This window comes from Anabas testudineus, chromosome 9 (genome assembly GCF_900324465.2).
Source record: "Anabas testudineus chromosome 9, fAnaTes1.2, whole genome shotgun sequence".
In the NCBI taxonomy this organism is placed as follows: Eukaryota; Metazoa; Chordata; class Actinopteri; order Anabantiformes; family Anabantidae; genus Anabas; species Anabas testudineus.
The window spans coordinates 23,104,504-23,120,355 of NC_046618.1; the positions used below are offsets into that span (position 1 = coordinate 23,104,504).

Here is a 15,852-nt window from a genome sequence, read left to right on the forward strand (position 1 = left end):
ACAAAGCAAGCGCAATCTGTCACACAGGATGCTTGAAGAGGCTGCAAACAGTAGTTAGTGGTGCCTCACCTGAATGTCATTGAATTCCTATACACTTTATGAACGAAGGACGTTTTATACAATTTTGAAGCAGTCTAAGGCAACTTACAGAGGTGCACACAGTCACAGCCTGAACTACTGGTGCCTCAGATATAAAATTGGCAGCATCATGTGCTGTAGCAAAAAGGAAAATGGTGGAAATGCTGGCGTCAAACGGAGGAACAAACAATAATGACTAAAAGCCAGGAGAGTTCAACATGAAGCAAATAAAATTTGAAACTACTTCGTAAACTCTGTGATTTTAAAACGGATGTAGAAGGAAGAGGTTACGCTGTTACATGTTAACATCAAATGCACTCTTCAAGCATCTTGTATTTGCTGCTATATCACATTAGCTTCAGGTGTTTGTCCAACATGTCACCTGAACAAATGTTATAAATAAAGTCTAACACCAGGAGCAGGTGAGTGTACAGTTGTTTTACAGCGGCAGGTCGACAGCAAGCTGGAACAGACAGAGCAAAGGTTGAGTCTCCACAGAGACTAGAAAGAGCTACAATCACTTTCTTTGCTCTGTTAAAAAAAAAAAAAGATACCGCCTGATTATTGGATTGATGGTGAGAACAGTCAGCGTTATCAGCCATGGGCTCGTATGTAGAGTCGTTCTATCAAGACCAGGGTGGGAAACTTTAAGGTTTAATCAAGGTATCAGCAGAGGCTTGAAGGGCTGAGCGACTAGTGGGCGGACACTTTAGTCTTTAGTCTGGTCCTACCAACATGTCCAGTGTTTTTGCTGCGTGTTGTTTGTTTGTTTTTTTGCCTGCTGTTCTTTTCTCTCTCCTCTTTCCACTCACCCTGACTGGTCGAAGCAGATGGCCGCCCACCCTGAGCCTGGTTCTGCTGGAGGTTTCACCCTCTAAAGGGAGTTTTTCCTCTCCACTGTCTCCTAGTGCTGCTCAGGTGGGGTTGTTGGGTTTTCTAAAACTAAATAAACGAAATAAAACTGACTCCTACTCAAAATGCTCTTTCTGAAAATGTCAAACTATTCCTTTAACCTGTCGTTTTTACCAACTGATTGATTTTTGGATTGATTTAGTTATAAGTTAAGTTGTACGCTATCACGGTTAGGCTATAAAAACTGTCTGTGACAGACCAAAGTTGTAAAAAGTGTTAATATGAATGAAGTGAAACATAAAAGAGCAAACCCTGACATCTGAGCTACAATCAGAGTTTAAAAAAGGCGTATATAATATAATATTCTACTGTTCTCTCACAGTTAAATATCACGACCAGCCACAACACACGAACCGTATGTGAAATTTCCCACCCTGGTCTTCGCTGCTCGTCATTCACCCGTGCAGGGCGCAGAAGTCGAAGTCGCCGAAGGCTTCCTGCTGCTCAGCAGAGAGGCTGAAGGGCTTTGAGGGAGGCGACAGGATCGGCTGGAGTTGAGTGAACTCGCTGTCGAAGTTGCTGACGTCCATGGATTCTTTGATTGACGGCAGGAACGGAGGTTTCATTTTCTTGGCCAGCAGAGCTTCCCAGTCGATGGTCTGTGAGACAACATTGGAAAGATGTTGTTCCTACATTTTGTTTGTAAATGGATTTCATTGCATGAATCAGGTGCCAATAAAATGCTGTACTTTACATCACTGTAGTTTACACAGCAAGAATAAGTTCTGGCTTTAATTACAGACTAAAAAACTGTTAGTACCACTTTCCTGCTCTGTACTTATCTTTCTTTTTCATTCTTGTCTTGTTATCTTCTACTGTGATTTGTCCATATGTGCATAAATAAACTAAAATAACTTAAAACAACAATATTTAGTAACAAAGGGCGAAGTGTTGACCTGAAGAGTGTCTAGTGTTTTAGATGATAAACACACAGTCAGTACAGATCAATACTTCATTAGTGGAAGCTGCATATGCAGAGTTTCAAAGGGGGTTTAAAGGTTTAATAGGTAACTTTATAATTAGACAGTAGACAACGTCAAAGAAAGTATTTACCTCAAAGAACTTCTCCCCTTTCACCTCGTTGGCGTCCCTCTCTCCAGCTCCGAGCCTTTTCAGAGGATTCTTCTTCAGCAGCTGAAGACGGATGATAAAGGGTTGATTATGCTGTTTTTATAGAAAAAAAAACTTACTGACATTTGCAGACATCATCAGAAACTTTGTCTAAATAATCAGTATTTATTGTTAGTTAACGATAATGTTCATTCAACACTATAAAATCGTTATAAGCTGTGGTAGAAGATGTACTTAGAAACAGTAATTTACTAAGTAAAAGTAGAATAAATGACTTTATTTACTTTATTTAATAGCTGAAAACAGAACTCTTACGGATCTTTCTCTGCACAAAGAAATCTTGCTCTTTCTGGAACACTTTACTTTAAAGTTTGTCTCCTTGGTTTAAATATTTAGTTTGCTTTGTAGCCCACTTTGGATAAGCTGTGTGGTTTGTGAATTGCATACTAAGAATCAGAGAAGTGTTTTGATGAAGCTTAATTTTCTTACATTAATGTGAATCTGCAAAGCAACTAATGACTATATTTATCAAATGAATGTAGCAAAGAACATCAACATTTCAAGGTTTTGTAGTAAAAGTGATATTTAGGGGTGATACTAATCTAAACTATCAGAATTACAGTATATACATATAAAACTTTTTAAAGAGGGAGTTTACAGGATGAAGTCAGTTCAGCTCTAGCTGTTCTTTGTTTCAGAACAGAAAGTTCAGGAACAGAAACTTCTGCTAAATTCTTTTCTCCATTCGTCACAGAAGGAAACTTCATGCACACTCAGCAAATTTCTCATTCCTAACCATGAATTCAGATCTAAGGAAGACGTGGAGAACAACAGAGAAGAACTGTTCGTTACCTTCTGGATGATGGAGACAGCATCAGGAGGGAGAGAGGCTGGATACTGCACGTCATCGTTGACGATGCTGTCAAACACCTCCTCCTCATCCTCACCAGGGAACGGAGACTAGCAGAAGACAGGAAAACGCTGAGTTAGTGCTACATTTAAAATTGATAATTATTTGAACACTGAGTTACAAACGCTGTTGGAACCAGGCAGTGGTAGGATTTACAACCTCCCCCACGAGCATCTCGTAGATGAGGACGCCCATTCCCCACCAGTCCACTGCTCGGGTGTAGTTGTCATCTGTCAGGACCTCGGGAGCCAGAAACTCAGGAGTCCCACAGAAAGTGGAGGTTCGATCTCCATGACCCATCCCTGCCAAAGGATAGAAACTCAGCTACATGTTAATGCAGTTAGCTACAGTCCACTACTGATCAGTTATTGATAAGCTGGTGGGGAATGTGTGAACGAACAGTTTGTTAAATCAATTCACCTTCTTTACAAAGTCCAAAGTCTGTGATTTTCACAAACCCATCTGCATCCATTAACAGGTTATCCAGCTTCAGATCTCTATTTAAAACACACAGCACAGTGTGACTACACCCAAAGATGAATAAAATCGCAGTAAAATGACAACACTTTGGTTTGTACTTACCGGTAGATGATTTTATTCAGATGCAGGAACTCTAAACCCAGTAGAACACATGCTGAATAAAACCTGCACACACCAGCAACACAATGTTAAATATACTTAATGAATTATAAATACTGACGATCGTACAAAGTGATTTGTGACTGTCAGGCTCCTTTCAACAACATCCTGACCTGGTCTGAGCCTCAGTGAAGGCGTTGTTGTGGATGTGGATCATGAGGTCACCACCTGGTAAATACTCCATGACAAAGCACACGTGGTCGCTGGTCTGGAAGCAGCCGTGGAGGTTGACCAGGAAGGGATGTCTGGACGCGTTGATCATCTCGAAGATTCTCTTCTCGCTCATCAGACTGCAGAACAATGCGGACAAGATTTGCTGTACATCACATATCATTTCCATCTCGACTGACTAACTTATTATTATTATTACAGTAAGGTTTAGAAACCTATAAATAAAAGCTGTCAACTAAAGTTATAGCCTGTTAGTGCTCAGTACTAATGTAAGTGTCTTTCAGATAAACAGACTCACCTGTCCACTTCATCACGAGAGACAATGTCTCTTTTCTTCAAGGCTTTGATGGCGTACAGTTTTCCTGTCTTCTTAAACTCAGCCAGCAGAACCTAAAACAGATGAAATTCAACTGAGGACAAACACAACAAGACGTTTCAAACCAGCGTGATGAGCTTAAGTGAAAAACTGTTAAACCGTTACCTTCCCAAAGTGACCTCTGCCCAGAACAGAGACATATTTAAAATCCTCCATGTGCATCCTTGTGAGAAAAGACAGAAACAGAAACCACAGCTCATGCTTCATTCGTAACTTTCACAGTAAATAAGATGGTGTGTGGATGTTCTCGTGTGTGTGTGTGTGTGTGTGCGTTTGTGTTTGTACTTTAGAGCAGACACAGGCTGATCCTGACTTTCTTCTGTGCTTATGGACGACTGCAAACAGACAAAGTTTAGAATTCAGTTATAACTATGAATCACAACAGCTCATTTTCTACTTTCCAATTATCTATTTTTCTACCTGAAGCACTGCGTTTATTATTGTTGTGGTCTCCATTAGGATTCTTAATGAAGTATTGAAAGAGTTAAGATTTTCTTCAAATGAAAAAATGTAATGCTAGAATTGTCATTTTGAACTTTATGGAGGATCTTAAAATCAAGCGGGACACAAACTTGCATCATGTAAAGACGAATGAAACATTAGAGAAAGGATGTACGTATGCATTATTTTCAAAGCACTACTGTGTTTAAAATCACAACAAAAAACGTAACAGCAAATGCAAAGTTAGAGATGTTGGCTTAACAAACTGCAAGTGCACCTGCAATTTTGGTTTATGTAGATGCAGCAGTGCAAAGTGCAAAAGGGCAAAGTGAGGAGGAATATAAATCAGAGGGTGTGGTGATGAATAAATGCCACTTAGTCACATTAACGGTCTCATGGCTCTGGACTGGCCATGCTGATTACAGTGACACATAATTACAACACCTTATTAATCACTTTATTCGGAGTAGTGTGATCTGAATACACAGAAGCAGATGATGTGGGATTTATTTAAACTGGACAATGATGTAAAGTTTTTTATGACTGCAACGCGTCAATGCTAAATCAACTTCATATCTACTGTATCTCACAACAGAAATACATTTCAAGGCCACAAAATTCAAGTTTATTCATAATCATTTACCAGATTTTCTTGCAATGCAGGCACAGATGATGTTTTATGTTCTGTGGTGGTGATGGTGGTAGTGTTCTCTTTGTGGTCGGGGCTCGTGAGAGAGGAACCGTCCTTATTGATGCTGAGTGTGATCACTGGAGCCTCACTGCAGAAAAACAAAGACAAAAAAAAGAGCCAAAGCTAAAGTCAGGGACCTTCATCCTGAATCCAGCTGGAGTTATGAAGCTTAGATTATTTCTGACTTTGGCAGTGGAGTGGAGGTTTGAGGCTCCATCTTAGTTGGATGTGGGGTGTTGTTGGCCAACAGGTCGGGCGCCGTAGAGAGAGACGAGCTGAATGTGGAGAAGGAGCTGTAGCGAGGGAGGATGCTCATCATTAGGTGGCCCCATGTGGCAAAATTCATGTTCATCTGAGCCGCTCTGAGGAAGTTCTTCCCTGAGGACAAAAACAATTTTAGACTAGGTGAAGGATCTACGTACTGACGTGTTTCATATGATCACAACACGCTGCACAAACAGACACAGAAACACACAGATACAGACATTCCCTGCAGGTTGTCAGTGTGTACCTCTCTCTTTAGTGAAGATACATCGCTGACGTCTCAGTTTCGGCTGCCGCTCGATGAACGTGTCGATGAATCGAAGCTGTGAAGAAAAACAACACTTTTTTATGGACATTCTGTTGCGTTTATATCTACACCAAGAGATCCAGAACATTTTATAGTTACAGCTGCATATTACCAAAATGTGTGATTAAAAAAAATATATAGGAAGGTTTAAAAATAAAGAAAATGACATTTAGCTAATAAGGATATTTTAATTTGATAAACATTACAAAAAGACCATACACCAAGAAGTTTACTGTGTGTACCTTGGCGTAGAGGAGACCCTGCGGCTCCAGCATTAACCCCTGGCTGTGGCTCGGGCTGTCCATCATCTCTTCCAGGCGCAGGAACTTGAGTGCACACATGGCCCTCCGGTCCCGCCAGAAGACACAGACCTCCAGCTCTCGAGACTTTTAGCAATTGCACGGCAGACAGAGCAAAAGAAAACTCAATCAGTATTTAATAATTAACTGATAAAGTTGTTTGTTTGTTGTTGAGTTGTTTGATTCCAAAAAGATACAGTCGATTTTATCACTTCAGTGTTTCTTGGTTAGTTTAGGTGATTTCATCGTGACTTTTGTGTCTTGACAGGCTACAGAGGGGGGGACAATGAGGAAAACACTGTGTACCAGAAGCAGCTTCTGTCAGCTCCTTGTGTCCTTAGTGGAGAAGAGCAGAGAGCTGCTTCTAGGTCACTTCTGAAACATGCTGCAGTGCTCCGGTGGAATCCCAAGCATTAGCACAGTACAGCAATCAGCTCAGGTGACAGAGTCACGGCTGAAACACGATACAAGTGTTCCTATTGGAACTCAGGGGTTAGAGAAACTTTTAATTCTAGCAGGATAAATTACTGTTCAGGTCGCTTATTAGATCTCCTGCATAACAATAACAGACAGCTTCAGCTCATTCAGAAAACTGCTGCTTCAGTGTTAAGACTAAGACAAGAGAACACACAAAGCGGTTCTCAGGGAGTGAGAGAAACAACAGAACAGTTCAAAATACTGCTGCTGGTCTATAAATCAAAGTCTCAGAACCAAAAATACACTTGTGTCCTTTACCACCTGAATATTTTCATGTGGAGAACTGCAAACTGAGCTGCAACAAACCATGACTGAACCCTAAATAATAACCGTGGATCATCTAGTTGTTCTATCCTGTGTTCTTTCTTTTAATAAGGTTTACACAGTTTCATTTTAATTCAGTCTTTCACTGTTTGTCTGCATTATGTAAAGAACTTTGGACAGACTATGTGTATGAAATGTGTGTAACAACGGAACTTAACTTGCCTGTTAAGTGTTCAGTACAGCAGGATCTGATTTTAAAGCATTTCTCTCTGAATCTTGACCAAAACAAAACAACAAACACCTCTAAGCACTTGTAAAATAGCTCTGAGGATGCTGTTAGTGGTTCCTGGTGGATGGATGAATATCTACAGGTTTTAGGGCGACGCCTGCTGACCACAGAGAGAACTACACTAATTAACATGTGCAGTGTTCAAAAATGTTTTTTGCAAAATTCTATGTGTGAAGTGGAATAAAAAGAACAATATTTCCCTCTACATTATAATGAAATATCTGAAGTTTAAAGCAGGATGGTCCCTAAAAAGTATTTTCTCCACCCCACCAAAGTCTCTAGTCATATTGTTTTTAAGAAATGAATTAGCTTGTTGTTAAAGTACGTTTTATTAGGTGTAAATGTATTCTCCTGTGTATTTTCTGTCCTACTCAGTGTCCTTGTACAGTTTGTGAAGTCCTGTGTTTGCTGTGTTACATGTGTCAGCAGATACGCTGTTACTACTGTCTTTAAGCTGCTGATGCTGTTTTTATCTGCACCGGTGTCACTGAGGCAACGTCCTCTACATTCATCATAAGAGGATAATATATATTTTCTATGGTGCTGTGTTTTTGTGCTTAATTCAGGTTTGAAAGGGAAATAAATACAGGATGGACCGCTGAAGTCCTTCCTGTAGATTTACTTGGATCAGATGGATCAGAATGAACAAAAAAATGACTCACAAATGCGGGAAGCTGGCCTACAGTAAAGGGGGGTTTAATGATGGGAAATGGAGGAGGGCGCTATTGTTGTTGAGTTTTTTTTCCTACATTTTCTACATAAAATACTTAACACTATCATCGGCATGAACATAACTCATGCAGGTTGTAAGAAATGTCTGTTAATGAAACTACACATACAATGTGTAGCTAAAAGCTACAAGGTTCCACTTAAAGCATGTAAAAGTCACCTCACTAGCTTCTTCACTACACCTGAGCCGCCGTACAGAGTTGAAGTAGACTGAGTCACTTGTACTGTCCAGGTAGACCTTGGACTTTCCCAACAATTGGACTATTGGCTGCTTTTATTGATCAGTCACATTAATTAGTTCACCAGCCAGTTTGCTACACTACACACCTTGTTGTTTTATGACGGTACTACATGTTCTTGTTTTGCGTGACTATCAAAGAACATTTATTTGTGTTGCACAGCGTTTGTTGCACTTGAATAACATGGTTGAAAGTGAAAAATTGCTAAAGGCTCTGCAAGAGTAAGTTAATGTTACGTTATTTTTTCATACAGACTGTTTCTAAAGGTCAAATTACACCCTCAGAAAATAAAGTGCTACAAAAAAAACTAAACACTCAGAGCTTCTGAATTAACTCTGACATCCCTGCACTGAATCAGAAACTCAAGAATCACTGGCTGACCGCACGTCTGACTCACTCGCTCCAGCTGGATGTAGAACGTCTGATCCCAGCTGAGTCTGCTGACAGCTGCCCACCGCGTCAGGCCGACCACTCTGCCGTCCAGCCTCAGCACTGCACCGATCGCTGCTGTGAGACAGAAAAGAACATTACTGAGAGTAAAGTTTTAAGAAAACAGCAACTAAATGTCCTGCAAACGACACAACCTCCTTCCAAACCTTTTCTGTCAGGGATATAAAGCAACAAGCCTGCTGTTACTGATGTAGATTAACCTGTACATCAAACCTTTACGTTTAATAACAACTGTTTTTATTATGTTTGAGTGACAATTGGGAAAATGGGATAAAAACTGAATTTCTGACAAAAAGCTCAATTTAAACCCAAGCGAATATTTAATATATGTTCATTTGTTATTAGAAAATAAGTGACTCCCACATTTTGTATTGTACATTTGTTATATTGTTTCATGCTTCTGCATGTTCAGCTGACCAACTGTGCAAACTCAAAACTAAAATAGAGCTTTGTTCTTCTCTATTTTAGTAACTTTAACCTTAGTTACTTTTTTAAGTGATCGATAATGTTTCATTCCACTGCCTTCAAATAAAGGCTGGGAAGAAGATGTAAGAACTAAATTAAATGTTTGAAAAATATAAAGTCTCCACAAACCAGAAGGGCCGCCCCTCCTATGAGCAGCTAGAGAACTGTCCTCAGTGGGATTATGGTGGTTTTCCTGCTCTGGGTTTGTCAGAGGATTCAGTAAATCCTCACATCCAAGTAGCTTAACTTCAAGTTTGCCTGAAAAAAAATGATAAAGATAAAAAGAAAAATGAAAAACACAAAACTAAACTCTTAATTTACAACAAGAAGGAATAGAAATGGTGTTGCTAAGCCTAAAAATAACAAGCTAAAAGCAATTTACAGCTCTGTTCTTACTACACTGAACTACACTGCATGTTTCTGTCTCCTAATAATGAATCTCAGTTAAGATCACGTTAATCTTTCATTTGTCAGCATGAATACATCTCTTGGAATCAAGCCACTAATCAGCCTGGAGTTGCACACAGAGCTTTCAAATCCTCGTTTTCTTCATTTCACCGTAGAACTCGCATTTCTGTTCAGCCAGAGTGTTTTCACCGCTCTGAGACTTGTTCTCATTATTCGCTGCCAACAGAGCAACTCCAGGATTTGTCTCCTTGTTACATCATCAAAAGCCTTTTTTTGTGTTTTTTTTTTTGCCTTGTGCAGCGAGAGCCTGGCTTACAGCTGAACCATCCAAAACCAACAGATTACATGTCGTGTCCATCCACTGCCAGAGGTCAGCACATGGTAAATCATGTTCAGACTCTGGATGCCCACGATATTAGAGGACAGTGAATATTAAATAAATAGACTATTAAATAAATAAAAATATAATCAACATGCCAGAAAAGGTTTTTATAAAATGAACGATGAGGTCAATATGTACAAAGTAACATGTACAATATTCATCTGAATTATAAAGAAGCATAAGCTCAAAAGAAACTTGAAATACTTTCTGTACCACTAATGACCACGAACTAGGTAAAAACATCTACAGCAAATGAAGAATAGTTTAACATTTGTTTGAATTTTATTACATAGTTCTTACATTAAGTTTCCTCGAAACCTAATAGGAAAATATGGATCTGTGAAGCAGTGTTCAGAAACTGTGTTGGTACCAGTTAAGGAGGCAGGTCTGATGGAGAAGATGGATGGGGAGCTGGACAACATGGGACCTTTAGGACTGGAGGTCTGAGTAGAGAGAGGTCCCTCTGAAGGGTCAGCGCCACCTGTAGGCTGCAGTGGAGGATCCTGGTTCTTTTCCTTCAGACATTTCTCCAGGGACAGTCGCAGAAGATCCAGCTTCTGGGACAACTCCTGCACACGGGACTGAGCCTGACCAGAGGATAAAAACAATGCAAGGTTTGATGTATTTAAACACAGAGCTGCCTGGGATAGTTAGTGCTGATCTACTGACAGTTTAACAATACTTTTATTTAACTGCTGAACTTTGACAGGATGCTGCTCGGACAGAATCTAAAACCTGACAATAAAATGTTCAGTACCAGTCAAGTCTATAGTACAACTTTCTATTCGTTTCTATCATGACTGTGCTTGACTGTCAGACCTGGAGAACCACACCTCCGCCCTCATTCACCTGTGCACTGCATCCGCCCCCCAATCACCCTCAGCATAAAAAATGCCAGCTTACAGTTTTACCCGTTTTGCGATTCTCCAGCTTTTCTGTTTATTTGTTGACCTGTTTTTCTCAAGGACTTTGCTGCTGCCTGTCCCTGTTTGGACTGTGAAATGTGGTCATTCCTCTGCTCCCTGGCTGCAATGTCTGCTGCTCTCAAGTACCTGAAAACTAACTTGACTGTTTATCCTTGTCCAAGAATTAGTCTGCTCCCTGTCTGTGTTGTTTGCCTACCTTAGTCTCTCTGCTAACAAAATGAACTGCCCCTGATTTAGGCTTTAAGTCTGCATCCTGTTTACCCTGCCACCACCTGCTGCTGTTACTTACCTTTCTTTACCTGGGATCATGGTTCTCTGCATGATCCCAGGTATCATGCAGAGAAGAAACCCTTGTTATTAAAATCTGTGAACTCCACTACAGATGTATTGTCTCCTGTTTGCATTTAGGCCTGTCTGAAAGCATGGATGGATCATGAATGACGATCTACAGTTATATGAAATGTGCTGCTATTGTGAGTGTTTGCTGCCAGCCTTCATTTATTTGCACACACACATATAAATATATAAATATATATTGATCGTGCACTTAAAAATCAGAATTCTCGTTCGGCTGAACAAGAGTATATCTTAAATGAATTTCCTTTAGAGTCCTACCTCAGCCAGTGCCTTCTGGTCCAGCGTTGCGATCCCTTCCAGCTGCTTCACCACGTCTTTGGCCAGCACCAAAGCATCTGTCTCTCTCTGCATGTAGTGCTGCAATTCTGCCAAATGAGCATCCACAGGAGTGACAGCAGCAGGAGAGATCCCTGAAAGAAAGAGAAGGAGGCTGAGAGGTATTTCAGTAGGACAACACTAATTTTAGACAAGCAGGATTTCCTCAAAGATCATCATTTAAACTCTTTTTATTGGTGCTATCAATATTTATAAAGCTCGAGTGAACCATTTTATCTGAAATGTCACTGTGCTCCAGGCAAAGGTCTTAACATTACATGTTTTATGTTTCTGACATTTAACTGACACTTATCTAAAATGTATGACAGCTCTAAAAAGGTGAGATAAGAAAACAACCAGAAAAAAAACCTTCATGTGTCACTAAGTTAATATATTAAGATAAGTGCTGGAGAAAAAAGCAGCCAATCCAACGAAGGGATCCTATTTCTCTCTGCCTAAGTTCTGCAAAGTTCTGCATACACTTAGAGAGTATGGAAAATCCAGTCATACTGCTCTCTGTTAGAAAAACAGGCGCTTTGTCATCACTATTTTGAGTCATTTCATCGCTACATAATGAAGATGATAATTGTGAACAAAGTCAGATTCACTGGGTCTAACTTGCAGGCGTTTGCTTTTCCACATTTAGCTTTCACACAGTGTCTCTTGCTCTTTTGTTCACACTTTCACTACCTTCATTATGTGGTGATGAAAGGACTCAAAACAGAACTGAATTAAACGGCCTGTCATTGTAAACATGGCTTCAATTCCCTGCAGAATACAACATTACAAGCAATCGCAGATAGAAAAGGAGGTGAAGGGTCAGGAAAGGAAATATGAGCAGTGGAAACAAGGTACAGTATACAATTACTTGTCTTGTATTGCATACTCTTACTTTCAAACCAACAATCACCCTGTGACTTTTACAGTTTTTTATTGGTGCACACCTCATGTTCAGATTTGATAGTCACATTAACACTGTGTCTATTAATGCTATGAGAGTGGTTTCACTTTCCCGTTTAGGGTGTAAGACCCACAAAGACGACAGTTGGCAGGAAGCATGGTTCAAGCAACATAGGCTTTTGACACCAGCACTGATATTTCAGAAATCAACTGAAATCCTCTACTGTTGCTCAGTATCTCTGATCTTGACCTTTTCAAACCAAAATCCTGTACTTGTTCACAGGAAATGTGTTCAAAATGTTGCACTGATTGTTCTATAGGACATTAAAAGTAAAGCAAAAAGTGAAGGTGCTGGCACACATTACTGCTTCAAACTTTATATTTTGATGAACATCAGCAGGAAAGAAACAAGAGAAAAACTGGTGGTTTGCAAGTGCAAAACTAAATTTCTTTGTGGTCTAACGTCTTCAACGTCACCAACCAGCCCCTTTAGTCGTTCTCACCTATTTTTAACTGTTAACTCCCAAAACTGATGAAGACACTAATAACGTATTATTCCATTCATATCATTATTTCTTTTATTTTCACTTCTTGTGTATATTTCTGGTTTTATCAGCCAGATGGCTTTGTCTATTTTTAAATTACTGTAACCAGCAAGTCATAAATTGCGTCAAGGATGTGTTGATATTGCTGCAGGTGCTACAGAATTTGATGACTGTAATAAATTATTCCATGTGTGTTTTGAGCTAATTTACATACTAGAAGAAGCTCGACACTGATGAATATCCTCATTTTTGAAGGACAGGGCATGAAGTGAATTCTGATTATTCATGCACTTTTAAAATACACTTTGCTCTGAATTTGTGACCCTCTGAGGGTGTCATGGCCCCGGACTCTGACCTCTGTGAGTAGAACTGTAATGGTTGTCGCTGTCATCATCGCTAATAGCGCCACTGCCGCCGCCGCCGCTGCTGCTGCTGCCAGCCTGGGTGACTTTGATAATCTGCAGTCGGATCAGCTCGATCTTGGAGCGGCTATCCTGCAGCATCTGCTGAGCTGTGGACAACATCCTGATCCTGGATAACAACATCACATCAAGAGGCAACAAGCAGCACTTCATCACCATGCTTTTTCCCTGACAGGTCAGCTGAGAGTGGAGAACATTCACAAAATGAAAAAATACAGTCATAGTTAAGCATAACAAGTGGCAAAACATGAGGAAATCACCAGCAACAGTGCTGCACACACCACTCATTTCCATAATGGACAAATCAGTAGCAAAAGAAGAAATTGATGAGGAAAAAACGGTTCATATGAGATGTAAACAGCATGACTTTGCACTTCACTAACCTCAGGTTGATGCTGTCACTCCGTGCTGAATAAGGACTAATTTGCCATCCTCTGTGGAGGTGGATGGGAGAATTCTCAGGTTGCACCAATCCACCTTCACTATCCTTGAAACACAACAAGTCTCCTGATGCTATGGTGCGTTCACACACACACTCTGACTGAAGGCTCCTCTGATGTAGCTCCTACATCTTGAGACCTGCATCACACAGCCTGTACTCCTGTTTGTTTTTGCCTCGCTGCTGCTTCCTGTGCAACATCCCCTTCCCACTGCATCCTGATCCTTCGCTCTGTAACCAAATCCCCCTCTCTCTCTCCGTCTCTTACATTTCTTTCTGCAGGGGGACGGCAGAGTTTCTCTCCTGTGCTGCTACTGCTGCTGCTGCTACTCTGACAGGGCTAATTGCCTGCTCTGTGCTCGGCATTGGCCGCTGCATGACCACATGTTCCTATGCTGTCACCAACCAAAAGATAAATACAGAGCTGCTGCTGCTCTGTTTGGGACAAGGCAAAATCCTGACGGCATCGTTTAACCTGCTCTGACAAGATGGGGGTGTGAGAGACATCAATAACCATTTTGACAGAAGCCAACACACATCCAGGAGGTGGGAATGTAGAAGAAGCTAAACATAATCCTAGACCATAAAGGTTTGCTGACTTCACTGTGAATGCTTCCAAACCCTGCATGTCTGCTCATCTGTATACAAGCATAGATGACAACAGACTTATGGGCTAAAACAGACAATTGATGCCTGAGTTACACGAAAGAACACACTTTCACACCTCACTGTAAACTTGTCATAATTAGACAAATATACGTCCACGCTGCTGCGTCTTCCTCACTTACATTTGTAGATAAAGGTGAAGCCTTTCTGATCTAAGACAAAGAATTTGCTGGGGATGAACTATGACTGATGGAATTACCTCTGCAAATGACATTCAGCATCAACTTTGCTGATTTTCAATGTGATTTTTTTTTACTTTTGTATACTTTAAGGAGTACATGATGATATTAAATGTGCCTATATTACAATATGTTTATGTTTCTCCTCCAGATGATGTCATCAGGAGGATTTTCCATTTAAGTTAAACTTGGTTGACCTGATGACCTCATCGGAGGTTTTCGCTACTGGAAAATAGATATTTAATTAAATTCAATTAATTTATAAACAAATCAATAAACAGCCATTAACAAATGTGGATATTTGTTAGGATACTTATAAGCAAACTGTAGCTGAACATTTGTACATCCTCTGCCTGACTCTTAGTCAAGTTTATTTACTGTAAAAGACTAGCTAACTTAACCCAAACCTATTTATTATTATTCAATACTTTAAGTAAGATACTGGACATTAAAAGTTCCCTTTTAGTCAAACTTTTCTTACTTAAAATAATCTAATAGTTAGCAAGTAGCCAAACTGCTACAGCTGAGCTAACATTAATTAGCACATAGCACTACCCATCACCCACTCAGCTTTAAAACCCAATCGATCCAAGATAATGTTTAGTCTGAATAAATAAACAAATTGGCAGCAAATAATAATAAAATATGTTATTAGGAAGAAAATTATATATGAGCCACACTTGGAAACCTGTGCTTACATGTAATTGTGTCTAATTAGCTAGCAACGGCTTTGTTTATAAGCAAGCTACCATCTCAATTAACCTGTCCTTTAATTTGACCTTTTCTTACCTAAAACAGACAATTATTACTAATGTGACTTTGAGGATAATAGCACTTTTATAATTAGCTAGCTAACTGAATTCCTCACGTCCACTAACTTAGATAAACAGTCAAAAGACTTTATGTAACCTAACGTGAAACCATCAAATAACGTTTGTCGTGCCCTTATTTCTAAACACAGTGAATCCGTGTGTGAGCTGCGGGACACTACCTCAACGAAACGCTCCGTTTATTCAGCGTTTTTAATCTAAAACACGATAATGTGGGTCCTCACTGACTGACAGGCTAATTAGCACTGACCACCCGAACGAAGCTCCAACTGACACCCAGCGTCTTTTAAGTGCGCAAGTGCGACTCGGTCCAACTGAAGCTTTGGCCTGACCTGAACACACGTAACATCTGCTTTCACCCCCCCAATTAAATTAGAAATCGCGTATGAAACAGATGCGAGACTCACTCGG

At 40.1% G+C, this 15,852-nt stretch overlaps 1 protein-coding gene across 8 annotated transcripts; it reads right to left on the minus strand.

The window, feature by feature from the left end:
* Positions 1 to 970: 970 nt before the first annotated feature.
* LOC113150714 (serine/threonine-protein kinase N2-like) lies at positions 971 to 15,839 on the minus strand. 8 transcript variants are annotated; one of them, XM_026343353.1, is made up of 21 exons: positions 13,711 to 15,839; positions 13,261 to 13,507; positions 11,404 to 11,555; positions 10,233 to 10,449; positions 9,202 to 9,330; positions 8,555 to 8,664; positions 6,103 to 6,246; positions 5,801 to 5,876; positions 5,475 to 5,667; positions 5,242 to 5,377; positions 4,443 to 4,492; positions 4,263 to 4,320; positions 4,080 to 4,171; positions 3,724 to 3,900; positions 3,554 to 3,616; positions 3,392 to 3,468; positions 3,131 to 3,273; positions 2,914 to 3,021; positions 2,044 to 2,154; positions 1,364 to 1,589; positions 971 to 1,020 (listed from the first exon to the last, which is right to left on the minus strand). In XM_026343353.1, exons 2-20 carry the CDS (start codon positions 13,484 to 13,486, stop codon positions 1,386 to 1,388), a joined length of 2,466 nt encoding a protein of 821 aa, XP_026199138.1. In that variant the 5' UTR covers positions 13,487 to 13,507; positions 13,711 to 15,839; the 3' UTR covers positions 971 to 1,020; positions 1,364 to 1,385. The 8 variants fall into 8 exon arrangements, with proteins under 8 accessions (XP_026199138.1, XP_026199140.1, XP_026199139.1 ...); XM_026343355.1 differs by having other exon boundaries at positions 1,003 to 1,589; positions 13,711 to 13,814; positions 15,603 to 15,839; XM_026343354.1 differs by having other exon boundaries at positions 1,003 to 1,589; positions 13,711 to 14,156; positions 15,603 to 15,839.
* Positions 15,840 to 15,852: the final 13 nt, after the last annotated feature.

Excerpts from the sequence above, each read along its gene's own strand:
- LOC113150714 (XM_026343353.1), bottom strand. The coding sequence starts at position 13,486 with ATGGTGATGAAGTGCTGCTTGTTGCCTCTTGATGTGATGTTGTTATCC. Across the intron at positions 10,450-11,403 it reads ACCAGAAGGCACTGGCTGAG|GCTCAGTCCCGTGTGCAGGA; the intron begins GTAGGACTCTAA and ends TCCTCTGGTCAG. Across the intron at positions 3,469-3,553 it reads CTGAATAAAATCATCTACCG|AGATCTGAAGCTGGATAACC; the intron begins GTAAGTACAAAC and ends TGTTTTAAATAG.